This window comes from Xiphias gladius, chromosome 3, assembly GCF_016859285.1.
Source record: "Xiphias gladius isolate SHS-SW01 ecotype Sanya breed wild chromosome 3, ASM1685928v1, whole genome shotgun sequence".
NCBI lineage: Eukaryota > Metazoa > Chordata > Actinopteri > Istiophoriformes > Xiphiidae > Xiphias > Xiphias gladius.
This window is the reverse complement of record NC_053402.1, coordinates 20,736,648-20,763,704: the sequence shown is the minus strand read 5'-3', so window position 1 is coordinate 20,763,704 and position 27,057 is coordinate 20,736,648. Positions and strand designations below refer to the sequence as shown.

Genomic DNA, 27,057 nt, shown 5'->3' with positions numbered 1-27,057 from the left:
CTTAATAAAATTAATGGTGTCTGGATGTCAGTATTCATTGCTTGCACTTGCTGCTGGCATCAGGGAGGGCATGTTTAATTATCTCAGGAGACATTACAGCCATACCCAAAAATGGCCAGAGGTCTCTAGGCACTGAAATATTAAGTACGATAGACTGCTTTTTGGATTGTGTTTGAATTTATTGTTTGAAGTGTTGGTGACCCACGGCATCAAACTCCCCTCGAAGCAGAGATACAACATCGCCTGATAAGAGGGGCAGGGTTTCCAATTCTGTCAGCACTAACAAGCAAACTGTGGCCAAATTTCACCTGGCAGGATGTTTTGTTTGGTCTCAGCCAAAAAAATTGCTCTCTTGGCAGAGAAAGCGGTCTCGCTTGGGATGCATTGTGATGACAGGGAAGGGATCTGGGGAACAGAGGGTGGTGGGTGATGGATACTGAGAGTGCGGGTGGAGCACACAGCCTGTGTTGTGGAGCAGATGGGCCTCCACGCTGCTCGGCCTGGTGTCCCCCGTCCCTCAACTGCCGTCCCAGTCCTCAGAGCTGCAGGAAGAGGAGGAGGAGGAAGAGCACATTTGGAGTTTTTGTGCGGCGATCGCCTGGTGTTATGGGATTTTTCTGACAGGGTCTGGCTATCTGCTCTATTGTTTTCTTCAGCGCCTGGTTTGTTGTGAGGCTCTTCTGCTTCTCTGTACTGGCTGAGTTTCAAGGACTAGGAGACACGTTTTGGAAAGCTGCTGACAGGATCTGCCCAAACTTTGGACTTAATACATGGATTTTGTGTGTGTGTGTGTGTGTGTGTGTGTGTGTGTGTGTGTGTGTGTGTGTGTGCAAGTATTCAAAACTCTTCAAAAATACTAAATTCAGTTCCCTCAGAAAACAAACTAATGACTCGCAATGGGAGATCAATTTTAGCAAAAACTTGAATTACCTTAAAATGTTTATTTTGTAATTTTTTAATCCATCCATTTTCGCTTATCAAGGTTGAGGTCATTTTAATTGGTTTGTTGTATTACTCAGAATTACTGTTATATGCAACTGGGAATTAGTGAAAAAAATGAAATTCAAAAAAATAATTGTAGGCCTTATTGTCCCTACTGGATACCCATCATTCCTTGATAGGTATGACAGGGAAAAAGGTATTAAATTGCTTTCTATGTGGTACTAAAAAGGTCTTAAAAAGTCTCTGGTGCGAGTGTGTTTGAGAGAAACTACCTGCACTCTTTCTTCCTCGAGGCCACTTACCCCTCGCCTCCCTTCTCACCTGTAGCTGACCTACCTGCCACCCCCGTGGGGAGAGTGTGAGTCAAAGGCTCTGGAGTCGGGCTTCTTCCAGGTCTACAGTGTAACCGCCTGCCGGATCGATTGTGAAACGCGCTACATTGTGGAGAACTGCAACTGCAGGATGGTGCACATGCCTGGTAAGTGTCACTGCTGGTCTGGACTGCAGCTTTCGTTGCCGTGTCGAGCATGCATTCGCCACCAGAGGTTTTCAGCAAGGTTGCAGTACTTTCTGTGAGATTCAGCAGCATCGAGAGGCCTCATATTGATATGACAAGTCCATCATGAATTAGGTGTTGGCATTTTGAGTAGCCCAGGGATTATGTGTCCGGCTGGAAACAGGTGCTGCACCTCACATAATGTCTTTACATTCATCTGTTTACACTTTGTTTGCAGAGTCTTGCAAGAAAGTAAATGTTTAAGCACTGCCACTGACCGATTCCTTCCGCTAATGGGTCTCATTCAAACTGTTCCTAGGTGATGCTCCATACTGCACACCTGAGCAGTACAAAGACTGTGCTGAGCCTGCCCTGGGTAAGTCCACATACACACACAAACTCATACACATGAGTCAAGATGACACATACTTAATGTATTCTGGTTTACATATCATTATTTTCCTAGGCAAAGGATTATTTTTTTTTCCCCCTGTTGATTCAGAGCTTTAATGCTAAACCTGCTTTAAAGATGAGCAACACCAGAGAGGAATTTTAAGCTTGAGACGGCTCAACGTAAGAGCAGCTACAGTATATTATCCTGAATGCCAAAGCTCTGTAATAAGAAAAAAAATGAACTTAGGGAAGGGGTGATAAGCTCTGTCTGTCATTTGACTTCATTTTCAAATGCCCCACGTAGGCTCTGCAAGCACATAACAGTTCCACTCGAAGTTTCGCTGTACGTGCCACTCCTTAACTCGTTGATTTATCGGGAGAACGGGATTCATCTCAATATCTCCCCTTGTGTGTGGAGGCCTCATCGTGTCAGTAATGAACATCAGACCAGACAGGGACTGCAGTGTTAGAGTTCAATTTAATGGATGGATGCTCAGATAGATAATGGGTCGTATTTCCTGCGTTGATGTAAATTATAAAGCCATATGAATGCTTTTCGGCAGGCTTGATTCATTCCTTCAAATTTAGGGTTTTATATTGACTTTGTCAGTTTTATTAAATGTTGGTTTGTCCAGCTGTTAAGACATTAACGTGAATTTTTGTTCGTTTTTGCTTTTGCCAGAGTGTAACCTGGTATTATGTGTTTACCTTTTGCTTTAGCCGCACGCTCAAGAGACTCATGAAAGTCAGATGAGACAGTTTCTTTTTGACTTTATCTCACTTAAATTCCTTGGAAAGTGTTTAAAAAGTCAAGGTTTTAGCCTACAAAGCAGCAAGATCATAAAGAAGTTTTTTCTCTTCCTTGAATATTTGAATATCGTGTTAAGGGGCAAAGGGGAGGCTGGAGCCTCTCCCAGCATGCACTGGGTGAGAGGTGGGGCTCACGCTGGGCATGTTCCCAGTTTATCAAAGGGCTGACACATACACACTTACAGTCACACATAAAGGGTTGGTTCACAAAAAGCAGTACTGTTGACAGTGTCTCGTATGGATATAAATATCTAGAGTAACCAGATAAAAGGTCCAAATTAATGTAAATTGAGTCTAATCAGGTTGGGTTGGGTCCCCGCTGTATTACACCTCTGGGGTCGGTGTGTCAGCTTGTCAGGTGGATTTACTATGAGCTCTGATTACATGGTGAGTCATTATACTTGCAGGAGAAAAAGCAGTTTTGTGAGGCGAGATGGAAAGAGTAAACACTTTGAATCAGGCTTAAGCAGGATTTATACTTGTGCGTAAGGGGAGTGCATCAAATTTACAGCGGCTATGCGAGTAATCTCCAAGATTACCCTCTAGGTTAGGACGTAGCTGATGTGCACTTCCTCAGCAATGTTTTTTTTTTTTTTTTTTTCTTACAAGTTTCTGATGCCGGTGGAGACCGTTAAGAGTGAAAACAAAATTAGGAAGGTTGAAGAAAGACTTCCGGTAGTCTCCTCCTTTTTCGGTAACACACATCTAGTAAAGCAATTACACTGCAGAACTTCTGTTCACCACGATCGCCTCTCAGCATAAACACAGCGATTTCACGGCCGTAGTCTTTTATTCAGTAATGAGCGAAGGTTAATTGGTTGTAACACCAGTTCTAGTACGTGTGTAACCTACTGTTGCTCTGAATCACAAAATAAATGAGAGACTAAACGCAGTTGGTGAGGAATATAATTAAAGCACCAGTAGGATACGACCATGTAGCGTTGCGGTGGTGATATCAGCCGCTGAAATCTGGCACTCAGCTGTAAATTAAACCCCTTGCATTGACTAAAAATCCAGCTTTAACGAGTCTCAGGTATTGTGGAGGGCTGACTGTCCTCTGTTCCACTTCAGGTGGGTTGTCTCTTATTTGAAAATGAATCGTGCACATTGGGTCCAGGTAGATTTTTCACAGGTCGAAACAGTCCCAGATTTTGAGTTCCTAAAGACTGCAAATGTAATTCCATCCGACTTTTATAGTGCTGCGTTGGAGGCAGAAATGGTAAAAAAACGGATATCTCACAGCCTCGGAAAATAAAACCAAAACTGTCTGTAAGGCTAGATTCCATGAGGTAAGTGAGAAAATGTGTTTTTTGTAATTTGGGCGCACCGACCCTTTAAGAGCTGTGGCCCTTAACAACCTTAGTGTTAGCAGTGGTACGGCTTTATAATTAAAGCGCACTACACAAGATTCATTCATTTTCTTGTATGGTACTATGTGATAACCACATTGATTATTGTAATAATCTGCAGAAAACCAGAAAAGTTAAAAAAAAAAAAAAAACATTTTTTTTTTTTAATGTAGCCAAGGGCAATGAAACTTTCAGGCAATCAGCATGGAGGACGCAGACGCCCACACTGCAAGCACCTTCAGTGTAACTCACCAACGTTTCATTAACATGCACTTGCGACCACGAGTTACACTGTATGACGCAGGAGAAGTGTAGAGGGCTTTTCTGCTTATTCCTGACAGCTCGTTTCCTCTGTCTTTCCCGTAATTGGCTTCATTTTTGGAACAGCAAGGCTTTCACAATCCCAACAAACGCACTCACTCAGCTCGGATCATTGAATGCAAATGAATTCTGGTGTTAAATCCAGTGCCAATTTGCTATACCCATCAGAGGAGATTTCACACGGCAAATCGTGTGATTGGGTTTTTCTTCTCGCCATAACTGTGTCACTCAAGTTGTGGAGACAGCACAGAAAATATTTTTTAATGGGACACAGCTGCATCTGTTGTCTGAGAACAACTAGCTTAGCTAGTTGTTTGCTCTTGAGGAAACAAGACACAGCTTGCACACCCGGACAGAAAACACCATTATTTCCAATTTCTGCGATTCAGTCTGCCAACACTGTCTTAAGAATGTGGTTTTATCGATTGATCTTCTGTTATTTATACTTTATATCCTCAGTATTAAAAAACTAGTTAGTTATCCATTAACTCTTAGAAAAATATGAAACTTACCAGGAAGAAATATAGTATGGAAATTTGGTCTTTTATAAATGTGTGTGAGAGGAAAAGAGTGAGGGAGGTGGACAAAGGTGAGAGGATTAGAGAAAGAAATCAATCATTTGAATGCACGGGGCCTTGCTCCCGTGTATCCAATAACGTCTCATTTGAATAAAAATAGGAGACCACTGGGAAGCCATATTGAATTTCTTCTCGCAATTACGTGACTATGTGGCCCCGCCGGCTATTAGTGCTCCATGAGGGATAACTGCCTTGTGCTCTGTGATCTGCAGGTTTGCCACTGAGCTCTCTCAGTGAGAAATAAGGCTGATAACAGTAACTTCTCCTTTACTTTCCATTCTCAGAATAAGGGTTTGGCTCTACGGGGAGATTTAAAATTTGAAGAAGAAGTTTAAGTCCAAAGGGAGAAGTTTTTTTTTTTTTGGTAGTGAGAAAGGACTTGATAATCTCTGCTGAAATTAAATGGGATCGATTTAAACTGGAACTTCAGAAATCCAGCTCAAGAAAGTTATTTGCGAGGAGGACAAGTATCCTCGATGTCAGAGAAGCTTTTGACGGAGCAATGTTTGAAAAGCTTGTGTCGCTTAATGTTACCGTCACTGTGAGAGAGGTGGTGTTAGGTACAGTTGGAGGCTGTGGGCTTCCAGGGTTTTGTTTTGTTTTGTTTTGATTTGTTTTTTATGTGTCCAACTGCCAAAGCGGAGCTGTGAATAGAGCTTGGCATTTCTGCATCAGGACTCTGTGTCTGTCGGGGTAAAGGCTGTTTTGCGGATGCTGCTTGAGGGCGTGTTTGTGTCTGGTACTTTGCATTATCTCCTCTGCGACATTGACAATGACATTGAATTATTATGTCTTTACAGTCTGTATGGAGTAAACATCTGCATGACTCGAGATGCAGAGTGAATGGGACCATGTGTGCAATCATGTGTGTTATTTGTATGCCCGTGTTTGTAGGAGCAGTATGTGCGACTGCTGTTTTCAGTCAGACTAAGAAGAAAGATGCCAGATGCATTTTCCTGTAGCTCTCAGAACAGATGCAAGCCTGATGCTCTCAGCACAAAGCTACGGAAGCCTCAGCCCTGTACTTTAGATTAAGTGCAGTAAGCGTTGGTGTTTATCAACAGTGAAAAACCCCTGATGCACATCTGGCTCTAACATACCACAAAGATGTAGCTAATTGAAGCACTTACTGTCGCTGTGGTGGGTGTCTTGAACCATTATCAAAATGTCAGAAAATAATGTAAAACCCCAGTGCACTTTCCAATCCAAAGTGCCCTCGTCAAATGTCTTTTTTTTCTGACCAACAGTTTAAAAACCAAAGATATTTAATTTACAGTGATCAAAAAAACAGAGAAAAGCAGCAAATCCTCACATTTGACAAGTCAAAACCAGCAACTCTTCTGCATTTTTGCGTGATTAATTATTTTTTATAAAAACAATTTATCAAAATTGTAGACGATTAATTGACTAATAATTCTTTAATTTCTATAGTGACCTTAACATATTTTAAATTCCTTCATTTAATTTTTTAAAGCGCTATATTATTTTGTAATACATTGAAGTATCAAAGTAACTCATGATGTTTGTCTGTTTTCAAATATTTTGCAGTCTCAACTACGAGCTGATTTTCCCATGAGGTATTGGATTGATAAAAGGATTGTTTGATTTGCTCGGATGACACTCCTCCTGGCCTTTTTATTGCATTCTATTATTGCACCAGCCCATTTTGAACACAGTGCTCCACAGAAAGGGGAAGACCTTTGTTTGCCAGTCGGATATGACTTGTTGCAGGGCTGAAGGGCCTTAGTCAAACACGTTTCCAGCAAAATATTCAAAACCAAATCAGGAACTTCACACCCAAATCAAAATACTTAGGAATCACACTTCTGGCAGGATATTTTGTTAGGGCCTATGTGAAACACTGTGCTACAGTTATGAGCCTGTTTGGCTCATATACTACCTTTAAATACTGTCTCACTATATCTGAGACTATGTGAGGAAAATTCTCAATGTGTATCTAAAAGAGCCTTTCTGCCTTGTGTGCATCATCCTCAACCCATCGTCCCGCTTCTGGCTTCATTTTCCCTCCCAATGTTACCCTCCTCCCCTTTCTCCATCGCCCACTCCGGCGTGAAGCCAAACTGTCGGCTGTGGAGAGCAGTAACTGCATGTGCAGGACACCATGCAACATGACCCGCTACAACAAAGAGCTGTCCATGGTCAAAATCCCCAGCAAGACCTCGGCCCGCTACCTGCAGAAGAAGTTCAACAAGACGGAGAAGTACATCACGTAAGTAGCTGGCTTTCCTTGTCACTTTCTCATTATGCTTGCTCCACCAGCAGGCGGTGCAAGACACTACTGATGTACCCACTGTAGTTACAGTTACTGTTTTTAAGTCTTAAACAGGCAAAGGATGCCCTGGTGCTTCTGGCATTTTTAGAATGATAAATAAAATTCCATAAGTGCTAATAGCATAACATAAAATTAAAAAATATCTTTAAATAAAATTAATTTAAACCTGTCCCATTGAACCTAAAGTTTTCCTAAATGTTTGTAGGTAAAACCGAACGTTTGGGACCACACGTAAACTGATATGTACATATGCTTTGTCATAAGTTCTTGGCCATGAAAAACAAAACAAAACAAAAAAAAATAATAACACAACTGATGGTGGTAAAATACCAGGTATTTTAGTTCCCGCAATCCTTTATGTTAACAGATCACCTGGAATGCTTGTCCAGTTTAAGAACAATCCTGATTCACAAAGATACCGTGTGCAGGTGGGTAAAAACAAATCAGTGGCCTGCACACATTTCATGAATCAGACATAGGGTCTCTTATTTCTTCTTATTTTATTTTTAAAAAGAAATATGAAATTTAAGAGAGAAAAAATGAGAAGACCCTTGTGAACGAGGCCCAGCGAGGGCAGCTATCATTTCTGTCAATACACCAAGGCAGGCAAACACATAAACATTCTCATCTTCAGCAGCTCAAATTGTGGATTCGCTCACATCTTCCATTCGCCTGAAGAGCAGAGGAAAAGCTCGTTACAAGGAAAAGGACCATTCAAACACATGACTGCGAGCACTACTGTGTAGAATCAAGCTCAGAGCCTTCTCCCTGCCAGACAGCACTAACCACTGACCCTCTTTACTGCCCACATTGTTTCCTATAGTCGTTGAAATGAAGGTTTTAAAGAGCTGGGTAGCTTTGATTAGCTCTAAAAAACCCTGAGCCATTGAAACAAGCGTCTTCTCCTCCCACACAGTGGTCGTGCTTCCCGGGTTGCTCAGCTCTGTGGGAAATGGATGGACTGTTGCTGATTGTCTTGCTTTTCAAGTGATTGCCTGATGTGGGATTTATTAAGACAAATGCCTAATTTTGCCTTTTGCAGAGACAACATCCTGGTTTTGGACGTGTTCTTTGAGGCTTTGAACTACGAGACCATCGAGCAGAAGAAAGCCTATGAGGTGGCAGGCTTGTTGGGTAGGTTTTCTTCAATTTACTGGCAGTAAGCTCAGCTTTGTTACTTCTTGAGAGATGTTACAGCGTGAATAAATGAAAAGATCAGGAATTAGCATCTACACAAGCGCTAACTGAATATGAAGAGGTAATTTAATTAGCTTTTTTCCAATTTTGAGTGAGATGCCGTCACTTGTATTAATGTTGAGCAATTCATTGAGACAAGCAGTGATGTTTTAAAATCTTCTTGGATTGAGGTGGACAATGATCCTATGAACTGCCAAAACAAAAAATTGCCAGATGTGATTCATAGGTTCTATACTTGAGAGACTTAATGTATATTATAATAAACAATCATATAAATCAGGTGTGTTATTTCTATTTTACCCGAACCGAGTAGACCCTGAGTTTTGGTTCAGGTTCGATTGGTTGCTTCATTCAGACTGACATCAGCTCTGCATGAAAAAATGCAGACTTCTCATTCGTTTGAATGGGGCCGCTCTGTTGATGGGGATGGGGGAGTGGTAGCATGCATCCGAGTGCATGCATACTGCAGACTCCTGGTAGATTACTTTGTAAAGAGAATGCTGTATTTCTGCTCTTTAGGAAGTGAATGTCACAACAAAAGTGCAGCGTTTCATCTGATGCACCTTCGTAGTTATGGCTCTATTACTGCACCTGGACTTCCTGCATGATATTTCACCATCTCACTGTAACCTTAACACAACCCCCACCATTGCAGCCCCTTGCATTTTTTTTAATGCTGAGCTGTTTTCAGTCTAAACGCCCACTTGAGCTTCAGGCTCAAGCAGGATATAGCTTTGGTTATTTTAAAATGTAATTTAAAAAAAAAAAAAAAAAAATCTACTGAGTCCATGTGTTGCAAGCAGATACACGACGTCCAATGGGGGGAGTGTTGCCAACATGTTCCATTAGCCCAGCAAACTAACCGTCAGTAATAGATGAAGTAGGACAAAAATATAGTGTCAGGGTTTTGGGTCAGGTTCAGGTGTCCAATGGCCATTTGGGTACTAGTTGGGTTCACCCTGGTCAGGTCTTAAATACGTGGGTTTGGGCATCAGTTTTAGACCTGTGCAGAGCTCCAACAAGGTGTTGTGAGATATATGGAAGTGATGGAGGTGACAGAGAACTCAATAACAATAGCAATGCCCAGTGGCATTTCGAAGGTCTGCTATTTCCGTGTATCAGGACACCTCAGAGTGTCTTATCAAGCCTGTACCGTGGCAACTAACCATGGTACAGGCAAACTAGGAAGTGATGATTCAAATTTTCGTTAATTGTCATTTTAAAGCATTTACATGCAGTGAACGTGTTGCACACTTTTCCAGAATGGTGTTTAGACAGTTGACCCTAACTATGTTTGAGATGTACGGTCATTCAGCTTTAATAGACTCCTGCCCATCAATCAGAATCAAGTATCCTTGGCAGTGGTGTAATGATCAAAAAGAAAAACAAAAGAATATTTTCTTTGCTTTCTCTTTCTACCTCTCTTTTTGTGACTGTGGCGGTGGCTTACTCCAGGTGATATCGGAGGACAGATGGGGCTTTTCATTGGAGCCAGCGTCCTCACCATCCTAGAGCTGTTTGACTATGCTTATGAGGTCAGTCTCAAGTTGCAGTTGAAACAGCTAATATCTTCCACACATCACTCCTCTTACAGGCTCAAACAGTTTTTGTCAGGGCAATAAACTTTAACTAGCTCTTGCTTTTTTGGTTTTTCGGTGAAGAATTAGAGCATTGACCATGAAAGCTGACATCAGAGACAGTGTCACTGATACAAGATGCAAATAAAGAGGTAGATTTACTTGAGAGCTGACTGAGATGAAGGACTATGTGATGGCACTTTCCCACCACTTTTGCTCCACTGTGTGCCCCTCTTTAGAGCTTCTCTCCTTCAGCTGCACGGGATTCTGACAAGCACATAATAGTCTTTGCCTCCCCTAGGGTTTTAGAAATACACAGGAAAAGTAAGCTTTATGAGATTTTTTTTTTTTCCCCCTCTAATGGCAATATTGGAGTAATGGGGATAAGAAACCCTCATGTTGCTTAAATAAGCAGTTCTAAAGAAACTTAACAGCTTTCATGCTGAAATAATTGCGATGGTGTAGTTTGTTGCCACATTAGCTACCTAATTACTTTTTACTTTGAAGTCCAATGCTCCTGTATAGCAGCACAGTAATTACAAGGAGAGTTCACCGAGATCTTTTATAACAGACTGAATGAAGTTTCTCTGACTTTCATTTTACTGATCTACAGGTGGTGAAAGACAGACTACTGGATTTACTTAGCAGGGAAGAGGAAGAGGAGAGTCACGGAGAAGATGTGGTAAGAGGAGCCTTTAACCCTTCCCTTGTCAGTCTTCTCCACAGAGTGCTCCGCGTAAGTGGAGCGTGTAGATTCAGTGTAATTGCCCCCACTCAGCTCGCGCATATCAAACCTTGCCTTATCCCTGCCCCCTCCACACAAGCATGTACAACAAGCATCCCCAGCAAATCTAAGACTAGTGTTCAGATCGACAGTAGCCGACAGCCATTTTGGCGGGAAAATCCCTGGTCAACAGCAAGGATTCTGCTGAGACAACTAATCCGCCTTTAACAAACAATCTTAGTTAAATCAACAACACTAAAACCACGGTCGAAGGAAGCAGGACGGGGCAGTAGAGGGCGCTGCAGCATCAAAGTGCATTTGAACGGGGGTATCAGCAGAATAGTCAGGCAGAAGTGTAAGGATATAATGGTCACCGTGGGCAACTGTATGGATATTACTGGACGTTGCTAGTCAGCTGGTGGCTAAGCAGCATCAGATGAACGAGCCACTGACGATGAAGCATGAATGAAGTTGTTGCCAGTTAGCTAATGCAGGCACAGCTACTTTGCTCTGCCTGCACTAATATAATGCTTCATTTTATTCAGTACAAAGATTCCTAGTCACTGAATATGCAGTTTGTTGCAACGTTTTCAATTGTTAGTTTAACCCTGACGAAGACCTTGATGGTCTTGTTTAGGGCTACCATGTAACTCCCTACCATGGTAGTGGCCAGCTTGCCGGCCACAGTAGTCACCACATCTAAGAGTACTTGGATGTGGTAGGCACTTAAACTCTTTCAATCTTTTCCCCCAGAGTTCCTGTGACCCAGTGGCAAACCACTCGGAGTCCATCAGCCACACCGTGACAGTCCCCCTGCAGACAACACTGGGCACCCTGGAGGAGATTGCCTGCTGAGGCTCCTCCCCCTTCCCCTCGGAGCCACACACATCCAGAGGCTGCATCCACTGAGTGGCGCTACATCCTCCGTTAGGGCACCGTGCAGGAACTTAAGGGGAGGGGAAGAGACAGGAGACAAGGACAAGAACAGGGGTTGGTCTAAGGACAGCACTGTCGCACCACCCGGTCTGAGGCACTAATGGGGATTAAGGAGCTGTCAGATGGACTTATCGGCCCTCTCTGTCACCCTGCAATGTACTGTGGTGGGAGGGCGGCCTCCACTGTGCCAGACCTGCAGTGGGGTCTGAGTCTCCACATACATGCACACAGGAAATCAGAGACCCGGTGGGGGAAACCCCCAAAACGGGGGCTCATCCCTGTGCAGCATATCTATGTAAGAAAAACACATTCGTATGTCGCTCACTGCCAAATGAACTGTACAAAACTGGTTTCGAACTGTCCAAACTGCATGCGTCGATCTCTCTTGCTCTCTTTGCTGATGCATACGCTGGACTGCAGTGTTGCTTTACTGTACATGTGTGCCATTTGTCTCTCTATCTGCAGGACAGGCTTGCGACAAGGGCCCGGGTGAGACATCGAACTTCGAATGTACAGATTGAATTTATGGTTGTTTAAAATCATAGTTCAGATGCGATCAATCCATCTTTGAAAATGTGTTCTAATGAGCGATTTATCATTGCTGGGTTAATTATCTGGGGGTGGAAGGGGGTTGGTGAAGTATGAGCATTACTGAGGAAAAAAAACAAAAAACCACCTGAACATTTTGCTTTGTTTACCGAGAACAGAGTGAAATCTGCAGATTTCGCATTTTGCATATTTTTTTCACCTGTCAGTTTCAGTTTAATCACTTTACTAAAGGCATGTTTGCTACGTGACTCCCCGGGTGCTAAGCTGTTCTCTACAGACATCTTTAAAGGGATGTCATACTCTTACTGTTAATTTATGTGAATAAATGCCCGGCTTCTGGCTGCTGTACCTCACCACAGCACCCAGCTAAGTGAGGCAGAATGAATTTATTTTCCTGCCAGACAGCAAGCTTTGTACAAAACTCTGCAGTAAATTAATATACCCAGGGTGTTGTTAAACCATTATTTCATCAAGAGAATGTCAGGGTGATATTTCGGACAGCTATTATCATTTTATCAGGGGTGGCTTGATTTCGTGCTCCACCGAAGTAACATCCCCAGGCTCGACAATTTGAAACAATTTTCATTATGGAAATGATTACAAAATGTTGTGTGTGTGTGTGTGTGTGTGTGGTATTCAGCCGGTATATATTTTTTTGTTTGTTTTATTTTAGGATACAGAGTCTGCTGTGTTATGGTGTAAATATCTGTGTTTTTCCTCTAAAAAAAAAAACGGGTACCACGCAGACATGCCTGAAGCAAAATCTAATTTAAAAGAACTTTGGTGTAAAGTCAACTCTTGATTCAGAAGTGACTAAGCATCTGTCACATTTTTTCCTAATGTTACTCAATCTGCAGCTCTCAGTAGGTGAGAATGTTATCCAACTGGCAGTAGCATTTTGGGGTAGTTGAATGTCATGCTAAAAGTGAAGAACATACTTTGCTATGAGCACCAGGCGTCCTTTTCAAAGCTGGTTTAGCTGAACCTTCAGTGTCCTCAGACACTACAGTTACATATATATATACATATATATATATATATATATGGCTTTACACCAAAAGCTTGCGTGAGACCATTTGGACAATTTAGTGTTATCTGAATTTTTCTATTTCTAGTCCACGATCATCCTAGCATGGTCTCTGTCATCATGGTAATGTACATTACAGGTAGGAATGAATTCAAGTTCTTTGTGAGACTGTTTGAATTATGATTTCCCGTCTGTGGCTCAACCTGCTGTCTCTGTGTACTATCTCATGTTGTGGCTTCACACAAACACAATCCTCAGCCAGCCTGCAGGGGTGCGAGACAAACGTGTCTCGCTTCTCTTGGTGGCAGCGACACTGGCCGTTTCTCTTCTCTACTTTGGCTTCAATTGTTATCGCAGAACAGCGTTTTCTCATTTTGTGATGCAGCATACAGTGTGTGTTTTTAATGTGAAACCATTAAATGAAAAAGTTGTTTTGCAGTGGTGGCGTCCTGTTGTGGCAAGGCTAAGCAGGGCAGGTTTAACTGTCCAGCACCTTTCATCAAGAAGGCAATTCAAAATGATTTTCATGATACACTTGATAGACAGTATATAAAGAAAATCAGGTGACATACAAAAAGGTAAATGCAATGAAATAGAGGTAAACTAGACTGAGTTTATAGGCAAAAGCCTCTGTGTTTTGAGCTAAACGCTAACATCACCGTGCTAGCAGGTACAATGTTTACCATGTTCATGTCTTAGATTAGCATGTTAGCATGCTAATATTTGCTAATTAGCACCAAAAACAAAGTAGAGCTGAAGCCGATGGGAACATCACTAGTTTTTTTTCCAGGTATTTGGTCACAAACCAAAATACAAACCAAAGAATTTTAATGGTCTCGCCAGATGAAAAGTAAAGGGATCGCTAAAGTTATGACAATTTGTTCTGAGCGGAACAAGAATGAAGATATTTTAGTCTGGACCAAAGTGGTAGACTGACCAACAGACTGACATTGCCATTCCTAGACCCATGCAGCTAGCATAGCTAAAACGACAAACACACATTGTGCAGACACTGAGCTACATTATCATTCATTAGGAGTCATGTTTCTGGCCACCAGGCAAATTTAAGTCCAATACTCGCTCTCTTTTGGCTTTGTTTTGGTCCCTGCCAACTACGGAGGGAAATATCTGCCAATGATAAATGCTTCACTATATTCACCAGTTATTCGCTTACTTCATGTTTTAGCATCCAGTTGTTAATTTAGAGCATTTTTCACTGGTAAACAGGTGCTGGCTGTGGCCGAAAAGCAGCGTGAGAGTGAACCAAATGGTAAAGCTGCAGGCCAGAAAACCAGAACAATGAGCTGAAAGTCGCTGAAAAGCTCTGAAGAGCTGAGTGAGGTGATAATTCCCTGTGGGTTCCTCACCGCCAGCGTTAATACAAAATCATTGATTGTAGCTGCTTCATAATTTAGATCCATGACCACTACAAGATCGTTGGTTTGATTTTTGGTCTTAACATAACGGATCTAAAGTCAGCACTGACTTGTGTAAATCTTACTAATGTCAAAATATTTCGATGTTTTCGACAAAACGAACTCGTAGCATAGCGGGCTGACGCAGTATGGCTGCGGTCGTCCTCCGCTGACATGTCATTTCCTCAACAGTGACCTCCAAACTGAACCTCTATAAGTGGGAGTTGGAACGAATGCAGAGAATGAGTGGGTACAAAGCTCCCGACAACTCCTGCAGAAAGAACTAGAGAACAGCAAGCCACTCTGCATGAATTGTACAGTAGCTTGGCAAGGTGCAGTTTCCCTCTGACATCCGCGCTACACGCTCTTAATATTAGCTGAAGTGTTCCCCTGTTCAGCCTCAGATGATTACAGCGGCATGGACAACAGAGGAGTCACATCACAGCAGCGGAAAAATCTTCTTGAAACCTGATTTAGCTCGCAGGGCAGGTTTTATTAGGCACCGCTACTTTTAAGAAAATCCAGCAGCGGTAGCAGAGAGTGCTCCAGCACGCCATGTCTGCCCTTTCTCCGTTGCTACACTTTTGTTTCATTCATTTAGTTTTAATGCTTTCTCCTCCAGCTCAGACATGCCGAATCATATTCCTTGGGAATGAAAGAATGCTCTAAAGAGGAAAATTACAGTCAGCTTGCCTTAAAAGTAGCAGCACGAATGATTGTAGTAGTTAACGGATGCGCTACGGGCTGAGGGTGGATTATCCTCATAGGGAAATTCAGTTAAGTTTAACTTCAGAGCTTAGCAGCAGATACATTTTTTAAAGTCAACTATTCTGTGAAAGGACCCCCTGGTCTTGGTTTACTTGTATTAATATTCTACACGTTGCCAGAGACTCTTATCTGGGAGCTGCTGCAGGCTGGAGTTCAGCGTCAGTTCAGTCTCAATTCATTTAGCAGATATTTTGGCATTGGAAATTGCCTGCAGGTCAGCCACAGTGCATCAGCGACGCAGCGTAAACATAGTGATTGCCTCAGTAGAGAGGAAACTCGCACACAGGAGAAGTTGCACACGTTGAACTTAAAATACCGTTGTAGAAACAAAAAGATCAAATACTTCACTGCAGTTAACTGCTGCATAAATCAATTTCGTATGCTGAAGCAAGAAGAGAAGATGGTGGTGCCAAAAAAAGAACCCGGGTGTGAGCTGGTGTCAAAGCAAGTACCCAAAGAGTCTGCACTCTCGAATCTGTCAGGATGCTCTGTTAATCCGGGTTTTTCGTGTTAAGTACAGGAGAGTAAAATGTCAAGATATTTTGGCTCTGCCTTCTTCAGTGTGTACTAGTCATCTAGCGTTCCGGTTTGTAACCTTTTATTTTATCAGCTGAGGTAGTGTTGATAGCTACAAAGGACTTTAAAGGGTTTAAATTGCGCCACTACAGAAGCTGGCTTTAGCACAAAAGAAGCTCTTCAACTGAACATATTTTGAAACTGTATCACTCCACCTTTTTCCAAAAGGGATCACTTACGCCTGTCTGTTGACACAATTTGTGCTTCTGGTAGCTCTTTCTTTTTTAGATTAAAAATAACAATTTATACAGACTATCCTTCTAAAGGAGAGAGGGGTTCATCTGTTCCTCTCGTCCTTCTTTTTCCTTTTTTCACAGGTTGTTTTGTGGCTGTGTGAAAGGTGGCACGTGACACGTTAAAACAAAGACTGAGTCCTGAAGCTGAATGCTGAAGAAGCCACAGCCAAAAACCTCGTTTTACCTCGTTTTGCTCCCCTGTGCTTCCCATTGAGGCAAAAAAAATACAATCAAAAGAAAATTATTTTTGTGACTTGTGTATACCAAGGCAGGAAGGCACGAATATGGGTTTATATACGTAAAACCCATGTGACAGAAGTGTCCGGGAGTCCCTGCAGCAGCGCACCCAGCTCGGCGAGTCGCTCCAACCCAAACTGCTGGCAACGGTTGCAGGTGGGAAGCAACAGGGATCGTGTCCTGGCTGCTTCACAGGACCTTGTTGGGAGGAGGATCGGAGACAGTGCGTGAGGTGAGACCAAAAGATGTTTCTATGAGGAAGCAGGAATGCTAGGTGAGGGTTTCTCCGTAGCTTTAGCTTTACAGACGTCCAGGAGGAGTTGATGCGCAGATGTCCAAAATCTGCTAAAATTGTGAGACAACGCTGACTGAGCAGGGAAGGATACCTGGCAGCGTCAGTGACAGGTTAACGTGGCCGTTTAAGTTTGTTTCGGCCATTCCTCTTCATACTTTAGCCGTCATTGCCGTTCCTAATGTGTATCATAGTCCCTGTTTCTTTAAGCCGATACCGTTTACCTCCACTGCTGCAAACTAAGTCACCGGCCTTACAACGAAAGAGTTACAGCAGCAGTAGACCATACTATATGAATCATCTGTAAGTCTGTAAACGTGCATTTGATCTTAATTTACTAGCATAACCGCCAACATGTTACATCACAATGTAAAAGCCAGTGTAAAATACGGCCGTAACTAACCATATTTTCATCATCAAAAAATGTCAAATGGCTTAAAAAAGTATCAAATGCCATCACATTTTTCTCAGAGCCCAAAGTGACACGTTCAGATGTCTTGTTTTGTTTGACCATGCGTCCAAAACCCAAAGATATGTGGTTTAATATCATAGAAGATCAAGAAAACCAGCAGAGATTAACATTAGAGAAACTGGAACCTGTGAATTTTTTGGCACTTTTGCTTAAAAAAAATTAGTCAGTTCTTTTTCTGGCCATCGACTGATTGATTAATCAACTGTTTCAGCTATAGAGCAAAACATGAAACAGTGTATTTACGCTATAACATTAATCCAACACTATTTCATTGTGAGCCCAGAATTTTTACTATATGTTCGGCAGGTCATTATTGGCTCTGCTAAGGAAGTTATCTGTTCAGATTGTTTGATGTCAGGTTAACTCTCAGTTGATTTAAATTAAATTATTCGGAAAGTTTGGCCATGGGCTAAGAGACATTTGGAGCAGGTTTTACTGCCATGAGGCAAAGAAGCACATCATTTGTTCCTGGTTTCCTCGATTCAAAGTGAAGTAAGTTTAATTAATTTCTACTTGAAGTGATTTTTGGCGATTTTAATTTTTTTTTTCAAGCTGCATGTTTCATTTAATCTTTAACAAAATAGGTGCGTAAAATATTTTCGGTCACCCCCAACAAATATATTTATCGGATATTTGATATTCCGTATCATTTTGGATGATTAATTGCCAAATTCCTCTGTGTGTGACCTGTTTAACTCTGCAACTAATAGTGCATCTGCAACCTAACCTAACTTAGAAGACAGGTGCACATACCAACTCCAAGCCATCCTGAGAATTTTTTATTTTTCCATTTTTTTCGTATAGGTGCAGCAGCATGATAAAATTAAACGGCTAAAACCCTTCACATGTTAGTCACAAACAGGATTTTCCTGTAGTTCCTCTCCAAAATTCGGCGTGATTTTCTATCACTTACGCTGAAATGGCTTTAGGACTAGATCTATTCAAGGCCAGTATGCACAGCAGAAACAATTTCAGCAACCAGGAACCCTTCCAATGTGCATATGGCCAAGTCTGTCCTGTTTTCAAAATGCCTGCTTTCTACTTTAGGCAGGCTTTTACTGTTTATTTCATTATACACAGTTTTCATACGAGGGATTTCTTCTAGCAGGCTTAAAACTTAGTCTTTTTACAGTTAGATTTTCTAGGTTATTTCAGCCCCCCCCACCCATGGATACCGACAGCATGTTCATCAGTAAAAGCACAGAACATCGGGCTGGATTTGAAGTCAGCTTGATTTAATCTTCTCAACATTCTCAATTAATCAGGCATCACACGCTTGTATTCAGGTCATACAAAGGCAGTTAGTGCAGGGTGAGCAGATTAAAGAGGAAATGAGAGATAGTTGGTGTTTGAACAAAGAGACACTAGTACGTTGACAGTAAGAAGCCACTGGGGCGTTGATTGTATGAAGTACAGAACATAACAGGGAGAAAGATTAAAACCAGGGCTTTGTTTTCTTTTTTTTTTTTCAACAGTTGTTTCAGTCATTGACAAAGTGGGAACAGTGGGTTTTCCGCTTAGTTCTCCATCCTCAGTGGAATCTCTCAGTGGCCGTTTTCAGCCGGATCTCTGGAAACCTTTCGCCTCAGTGTTGTTCCACAACAGCAACATTGGGAACGCAATTGAATGTTCGACTCAAAACAGACCCCAGATTCGGAGAGCTGTTGATTTTGACTGACTGAATAAGAGCTGTGAGCTGTAAACTCTGGAAGAGTCTATTTACGAGATTTAATTAGAAAGTAGTTTGTTCTTCTCTACATTAGAATAACAGGGGCCCTAAAAGTACTCATGACGGAGCATTACAAAATGACTGCGTTCAGTTTATCTATCTACTCACTGGCTACTACCTGGGGCAGAATCATATTTAATTACCTGTTGACTGTGTTTATTGCTTAAGAGAGTTGTTTGCCAATTTAATCGCAAGCCACAGACTCATGGGGGCGCTCTTTTCATGCGCTCCCCACAAGCCGCGGGGAAATCAGCGGCATTCGCAACAGTTAACTGGGCTAACAATCCCTTCACCGCATCAAACAAGATGTGCGTCCACCTGACCAGCTCGCTTGTCGAGTCGTGTGTCAGCATTCCTGTAATCCTTCGGGACAGTTTTGCAAGTGTATCGGGGAGGCTGCGTGTGCCGTGATAATCAGTGGGACGAGGCTGCAACATCCCACATGCCTCACACATCGTCATGGTCTGATGAGCTAAAGCCCCGTGCAAATTCCCTTAAAGAGATTTACAGGGAGACTCTGAAACTCAAGTTATAAAGCAGTGTGTGTTTGGCAGTTTTTGTGTGCGTGATGCAAGCCTTACCTTCACATTCTGACTTAAACGTGGCCTGTGAGTAGGTTTAATAAAATCCGGTTGGTCGGATCAAGAATTAGAAACCCTCTGGCGTTTGAGGTGAACCCCCCATGACGGATTTTAAAACCACCTGTCTCAACGTGATTATTCATACACACTTGACAAGGATGACATGGAATTATTGCCAACTTTGTAGATCACACCTTAAAAGTGTTTTGGTCTGCTTTATTGCAGAAAAAATTCCCACTGACATCAGACACAACGTGTTTATTTACATTTAACCCAAACCACGATCTTTCCCAAACCTGAACCAAAGTGCTTTTGTTACCCAAACCTAACCACAGGCTGTGTGCCCCTTGACGTGGACCCTGGTCTCCGGTGTGACACCTGGTGTGGCCGGCCCACAATGAACGACCAAAATAGTTTCCACTGGTATTTTTGTGAGTTTGATGGGAATCGAGTTTACGTCGGTGCACACTTCCTCCGGGAGGGGTCCATATGCCCACACTTTAAAGTCTGACACTACCAAAGGCTTTTTACCCCCCCCCCCCACTCAGCTTTTATATTTATATATATTTTATAACCAACTGTCATTCATATATAGAAAAGCATTACATCCCTGAACATGGGCCGTAATGCTAAACTCTGTCACTGCGTGACAAAGTTTAGCTTTAAGCAGTGTAGGCAGTGACTGACTGACACATGTTTTGCAGACAGTAAACTCCTGTGCCTGTTATCCTGTGGATATTACTCCTGATTCGTGCTGCCTGTGGACTTTTACTGCCTGTTAGTGTTAATAATTGTTTTATATTTAGATTTGAGTATCTTTTATCCTCTCCAGGTTATTTTGTATTTCTGTTACTGTCGTGATACAACACAGCCTATATACAAGTTAGTAGAGTTTTATTGCGTATTTTACTGTCGTGATACACGTTATATCTAAACAATTATCACAGTCAGTTAAGGAAAAACCCTTACTGATTTTATCAGCTTTACGTAGCCTGCTGCTTCATATTTTTGGATGCATTTTGTTTAATTATCACTTGATCCCGGTTTATCATGTTAGTGTGACCTGCACTCTAGGTGCGCAACACTCACAATACATTTAGAGGTCTGCACCCGGTTTATAGCTACCAAGGGGTAAAATAAAACATTCAAACATAACAGCACCAGTGAGGGTCATGCGCTTTTTACGCCCACGATCCGCCCACAACCACCTCCTGGTGACCCAACTGACGTTGAAAAATGCAGCAATTCATTCATTCATTCAAAAAAAATTTTGCCTGCAAACATAATCCAGACAGCGAAACACAGCGGAAACACAGCGAGCGCCAACGTCAACAGCAGTGGCGAGGAGAGTGAGGGCAGCTGGCGCTCTCGTGAGCTCACGGCGATTTCCACCGCCGTCTGAGTTCAGGTGATAGGTCAACTTCTTCCACTTGCGGCCGCAGTTTGCCGCGCGACCGTGGTAATAACAGAAACGACAGCGACGGGCAGCATCAGCCTCAAAGTTTGATGTTCCGGTCTGGGATGTTAGTCTCTAACATTTGTAATTAACACTAAACAAAAACTGCAGCTGAGCCCGATAATAGCATTAGAGGAAAATTTAAAGGGAAATTGGAGTTATTACTATTCATCCTGAGGGGAACGTGAGTGTGTGTGTACCAAATTTCGTGGCAATCCATTTAATAGTTGTTGAGATATTCAATGTAAACAAAGAGGAAGACCAACATTGCCGTCCCCGGAGCTGCTAGCACAATTAAAAATGCCAAATATTATTTAGAAAGAATGTGTGAATGTGTCTGTCGCATTATCTTGCATAGATGAAAACTGATGAAAAACAATTTGAGGTGAAATTTAACTGGTTAAAAGATGTGCAGGACAGAAATTACTCTGAGCTGAAAGGATCATTTCTCTTCCCTGAAAGAACACAAGTAAGACTGTGAATGAAGAAATTGATGGTTTTTATATCAAAACCCTCGGTAGGAAAACGTGAAAAACCTCACAAGCCTTCTGTCTACTGATGCAACAGGTTGTAGAGCAGGATATGCAAAACCGTCTCAAGAAATAGAATCTATACTCAATCTTGCCAGTGCATTAAAAAAAAGCCTGTGTAGAATTTAAATTTTTAATCAAATTAGAACTGACAAATGAATAATAAAAGAAACAATCACTGTCATCGGGACAGGTGGTTGGGAATGAGTGTGTGCATGTGTGGGTTGTTTTTATTATATGTGTGTGTGTGTGTGTGTGTGTGTGTGTGTGTGCGCTCCTCAGGAAATTGTATTGTGCCGAACAGTGATATATAGTGACATTACCTCTGGGGGAAGATCTGGGCGAAAGCAATGAAACCGAGGACGTGAGGGAAACCTTCAGAGATGTGTTCTCTGGCCCATCCATCACGGATAAATCTACCTGGCACAAGATACATTATGAAAAAAGTCATCTGCGGAGATTACCGCGTGGCCTTCCTGCCGTACAGTACCTGAGAGGTGGCACAGATTAGATTAGGCCGCTTGGTGGTGGAGAAACAGAGCAGCGCTGTGTGTTATCATGCCCGGAGTTCTGACTCAATAACATCTGGCCTTTACCAGTGTCACTCCTGAAAAATATGTATTTAGCAGCTTTTTATTTCAGCTCATACCTCACGGTGCAAGTGAGTCAACAAAGCCGAGAATGACAAGGCTCTCGGTGCCTGAAAGTAATTAGAATTAGGATGTTAACATAGTCATCGGGAAACAATTTAATGGGTCAAATCATCTTTAACACCATCTCCTGCCAAAGTTGTTGTCTCTGTCCCGCAGTGGACTGTGTAGTGTTTTGCTTGTGCCATCTGGTGGTCACACACGGGTTCATTTGATATGACTGCAGTAATCTTCATCCACTGTCTCATCCATCTGTACCTGATGACATTATGACGTGGCCGTATAAACATTTATACTCATGCCATGACGGGTTGAGTTTGGTGGCGAAGTTTGACTGACTAATAATCCAAAATTCAGTCTCAGAGAGGTATTGTTTAACACCCGGCAACTCAGCTGAACATGCCCTAGTTTTTACCCATATGTGATTGATAGACGTCTCATTCTAAAATGAGGGGCTTTAATCCGCTGTTAGAGCAGCCTCCAGTCTTCTCTAAAGGCTTCCCACAAGATTTTGGCCCTTGGCTGCAGGGATTTGTTCCCATCCAGCCACAAGAGCATCGGTGAAAGTGTCTGCACGCTGCAGCAAACTGTACAAACCCTCCGACCAAGGCCGCAGACAGGAGTTGGTCTCCTGAGGTTTTTACGTGAAGCATTAATTGGATGAATGTCACACACACAACCATGCCCCGCCGGCATCGGGCTCACAAGACACCATCAGTTTATAGAAGCCAGGAAGGGAGCGACTTGAAGGTTGATACTGAGGTGGCGCGCCAGAGCTCCACTGGCAAAGTGTCCCAGCGTTGCTCCAGAGCCTTGGACAGCAACCTTGATTTAGGAACAGCCAGGAGATCCTTGCCAGAGGACATCAGACTGGAGTTTGGCTCATAGGGGTTGATGAGTTCAGAAATATAATTTAGAGCAAGACAAGGTTTTCACCTTGAATGTTATTAGTAAAATTTTTAAAAGCGGCTCTGAAATGAACAGGCAGCCAGTGGAGAGAGGCCAAGATGGGGGTGATGTGAGCATATTTCCTCGAATTAGTTCAAATCCTGCATTTTGAATCAGCCGCAGAGAGAAAGTGTGAATTTGTTAGCTTAGTGTTACAGCACTTTATGGAAGATCAGTGATCCCTCACTAATGTCCAAGTCTGCGCAGCAAGACGCTCCAAAATTGAATCAGATCATCTGCTCCATATGGAGCTACCTACCTACGCACCGTTCCGAGCCTACGGAGCCACAGGCGCCGGCATGAATCGTGCCACGGACCATGATGGCGCGGCATAACATTTGTAGACCAGCTTGAGCAACTTTCGCAAACAAAACAGACCTTCACACCTTTATCATCTACAACAGAATTCATTAATCACCTGCCAAAACATTTAATACAGTATATAGTAAAGAGGATAAAATACTAGTTAAATAGTTGATCTTGCCTTCTTTTCCATCCCAAACCTAAAAGCTTTATTTAGGGAAATTATATTGAGAGGTAACCGATGATTGTAAATACATTTAATGACTACAACTGGAAAAAGTTCAGTCACAATCAGTGTCCAAAATCGGTTTTGACACGATGCCTACCTTGAGGATTATTACTGAGATTAAGATTTCCCTTGATTGGAACGAGACAGTCCCAGACTAAAAGTGTCCACATACCTTTGGCCATGTTGTGGATATGTGTGTAAAGGCTCTACTGTGTCATTTTAGGGCCTCCGGGAAGTTGGTGCCAGAGTCAGGATGTGCCAAACGGTTTTATATATCAAAGGCTTTGAAGAGCTGGTCAGGTGGATGCACATGTGGTTTTTCCTATCTGACACTTGGTTAGACCAGGTAACGGTTCCAAGTGAAAGTATAAACTTTATGACATAATCGCAACATCTGGCAGCAGCTCCTGTCCTCATCACCTTCAGCTCGAATAGAACAAAGGCGCAGATGGACATTACTGCTTACACAACAAATCAAACAGAAAACGGCAACACAGGTAAGAGAAGATTTTTTGAGTATAAATGTATAAATCTCTGTCAACAATTTTAGATAATTGGATTTTAAACACAGGTGGCGAACTCGACACTCTTTGTAGACATTAATAGAATCACCTGGACTCTTCCTGCGATAGTTTACAGAGGTCAGCTTTCTCTAATTTGCTCTCCGTTCAAGGTTCTTTCAAACAGGAGAATGAGCGTGAGGTTCACCGTCTTCATTCCGAAGGTCGTCTCATTCGTCTCAGCTTCGAGAGCTGTTCTCTGAATTTCCCATATATATCTTCAGCTGGGGCCTCAAACCTGAATTAGAACCGGTCTGGCTCGTACAGAGGGTACTGCTGTGCCAAGCACCGTATACCCGTAATTGAATTTGGATTCAATTATAGCTCAATATATCATCATCATTACAGCCGCCTCCAAGGCTGGAATGATTTCAAAGGCTTGCCTCAGACAAGGTTCATGTTCACTGTTTATTTATTATTTTTCTACTCTCCATCCCTCAAAACACAAACTCTGAGCACGTCAGCCTCTCTATTAAATATTGAATTTATGTCATGTCAAACCTCTATGCGATTTCCACCTTCTGCCCTCAGCTAATTAAGTTTACGGTGTTAAAAACATTTCTAAAAAGTCTCATTCCAAAGAAGGAGAATCCAAACCCCATCTTAAACTAGCAGAAAAGATGGTTAATCGTTAGGCTAAATAACACAAGTCTAATTACAAGTCCATGTCTTGTTCCACTGTGCTATTTCTGTGTGCTTGTCCTCACCTATCTTTTCCTTGAGGAAATTCAATTCATTCATTTTGAACAAACTGCTTAATCTAACTTTATAGACCTTCCCATTGTGCACAAGGACGGCGAGTACTGATCTCCTATTTTCTAATCACATGGATCCTCTAAAATCTAAACTAAGTAGTCCGTCCTTCTGAGCTGGCACATACTTGTTCTGTATTAGCACAACCTCTTTTAGCTAAAGCCTCAATAGAAATAGGGTGTGAATGTAGATGTAGATTTGAAGTGTATAAAGATGGATGGATTTCTTTCCATACCTTTTTGATTTTACCGAGCAAGGAGACGGTAACTGGATATCGCACAAAGGCTCACAGACAGTTATCTAGAGCTTTTAAAGGAATACATTTTGGGAACTGTGCTTATTTGCCGTCTTTCCGACAGTGAGTTTTCACGTCTGCGTGATAACCCCAAAGCTTGTTTAGGCTACCTTACATAGTTTAAAGATCGGAAGCAGCTGGAAACAAGTAGCTGGGCTCCGTCCAAAATAAAATAAATAAAATCGCCAAAATGCCAACCAACAACTACAAAGCCGTCTCATTTACACAGTGTTTCTTGTTTCAGTGGTGTATGAAATGTAAAATTAAAATTTTGTTATTTTCAGGGGGATTTACACGTTGGAGCTACTTCTTGGAGCTACTTCATCTGTGCAGTGTATCCATGTTGCCAAATACTGTTGGTGAGTAGAGGTTTTGGTCTCCGTACAGGCATAAATGTACCAAAAACTGCCGACCTGTAATGGTGAGACTACAGGCTACTTTGCACAGCTGTTATTAAGCAAGATGTAGTTACAGCAGATAACTGCCCCTAAAACCATAAAATTGTCTCCAAATCTAAACGGTCTGATGACTTTAGCGGCGCTGGTAGGCGTGTTTCTAGCCACAGTGGCGACGTGGATGTCGATGTCAGTCAAACAGGTTGGTCCAGAATGAGAGATCTTAGAAACTGTTGGACGGGTTGTCGTGAAATTTTGTACAAACATTCATGTTTCCCAAACGGTGAGTTCTAATGATGTTCCCTGATTTTTTTCTTTTTTTTTTTTTCACTTTAGCGCCACATTGAAGTGAGATGAGTGAAATGTCCCAGCAACTATTAGATGGATTGCCATGAAATTTGATTGAGACGTCCATGTTCGCCCTTCAGGGTGAACTGCAATAACGTTGGAAGCCTCATCACTTTTCATCTAGTGCCACCATCGGGTCCAAATTTTCATTCGTCCAATATTTTGGTTTATGACCAAGTACCTGAAAAACTGGCATTCCCGTCAGCCTGACGATATCGACCCCTTCAGCTCAGTCCGAGAAAGAAAGCAAATAACTGTTATTCCCCAAAATATGAAAAGACAGCCGCCAGGATAGGGTGTGCAATTGGAATAGTTAGTAACAAATAAACAAAACTTAAACCAGTGATGTAGTTATAGAAAGTAAGGACATACATTGATTGGTAAACGTAATAAGTTGGGCACCAGGTCCAGCTGCCTGCGTCCCGAAACAACTGATGCTCGGGAATTTGTGGTATAATTGGTGAAAAAGCAGATTGAATCTTTCCTACCAGCATTTGAATTGTTGTAACCGTTGTGAGAAATGGGCTCGGGGTTTGGGCAAGCTTCTGCAATAACTTCCGCAGATGTTTTTCCGTCGAAACAGATGCGTGGTTGTTTCCATTTGGCAGGTATGAGAGTATTTGGCCTCCACGTTAACCGCTGAGCCTGTGAATCACAGCATATTTTGTCCGTGATGAATGTCCTTGCATCCGCGTGCAGCCTCAGCGCACCTTCACACTGAAATTGTTCTGTTTTTCTCCGCAGAGCAGCTTCACTGATTAGAACGATTGTAACCCAGTTTAATTGGCTCTGCGGTCTCGGGAGCCACAGGATGCTCGCAGAGGTAATTGCATATGAGAGAGAGAGAGAGTGAGCTGATGATGAGCGCTCACAAAACTTGGCGAAACCCTGAGCTACACATGCAGGATAATGGACCTCCTATCTTTTTTCAATTACAGGATGACATGGGGATGGTATAGAAGAATGAGTGCAGAGGCCTAAAAGGTGTTTACCACAGGAAAGTCATAACCATGAAGAGAGTTCATAGACCTCTCAGGGAACACTTATTATTATAATTATTAATATTAGCCATTATTATTATGGCTTTAATCT

General features: G+C 42.3%; 1 protein-coding gene across 3 annotated transcripts in view; it reads left to right on the top strand.

Annotated features, from left to right (window-relative positions):
• Positions 1–12,784, top strand: part of asic2 (acid-sensing (proton-gated) ion channel 2) — a 331,531-nt gene extending 318,747 nt beyond the window's left edge. For all 3 annotated transcript variants that reach the window (XM_040123766.1, XM_040123767.1, XM_040123765.1), the window contains 7 exons: positions 1,270–1,420; positions 1,758–1,814; positions 6,966–7,119; positions 8,225–8,316; positions 9,835–9,914; positions 10,570–10,638; positions 11,434–12,784. In XM_040123766.1, the coding sequence (XP_039979700.1) occupies positions 1,270–1,420; positions 1,758–1,814; positions 6,966–7,119; positions 8,225–8,316; positions 9,835–9,914; positions 10,570–10,638; positions 11,434–11,535 (705 nt within the window). In that variant the 3' untranslated portion in view covers positions 11,536–12,784. The remainder of the gene's footprint in view (positions 1–1,269; positions 1,421–1,757; positions 1,815–6,965; positions 7,120–8,224; positions 8,317–9,834; positions 9,915–10,569; positions 10,639–11,433) is intronic.
• The last annotated feature ends 14,273 nt before the right edge of the window (positions 12,785–27,057 follow it).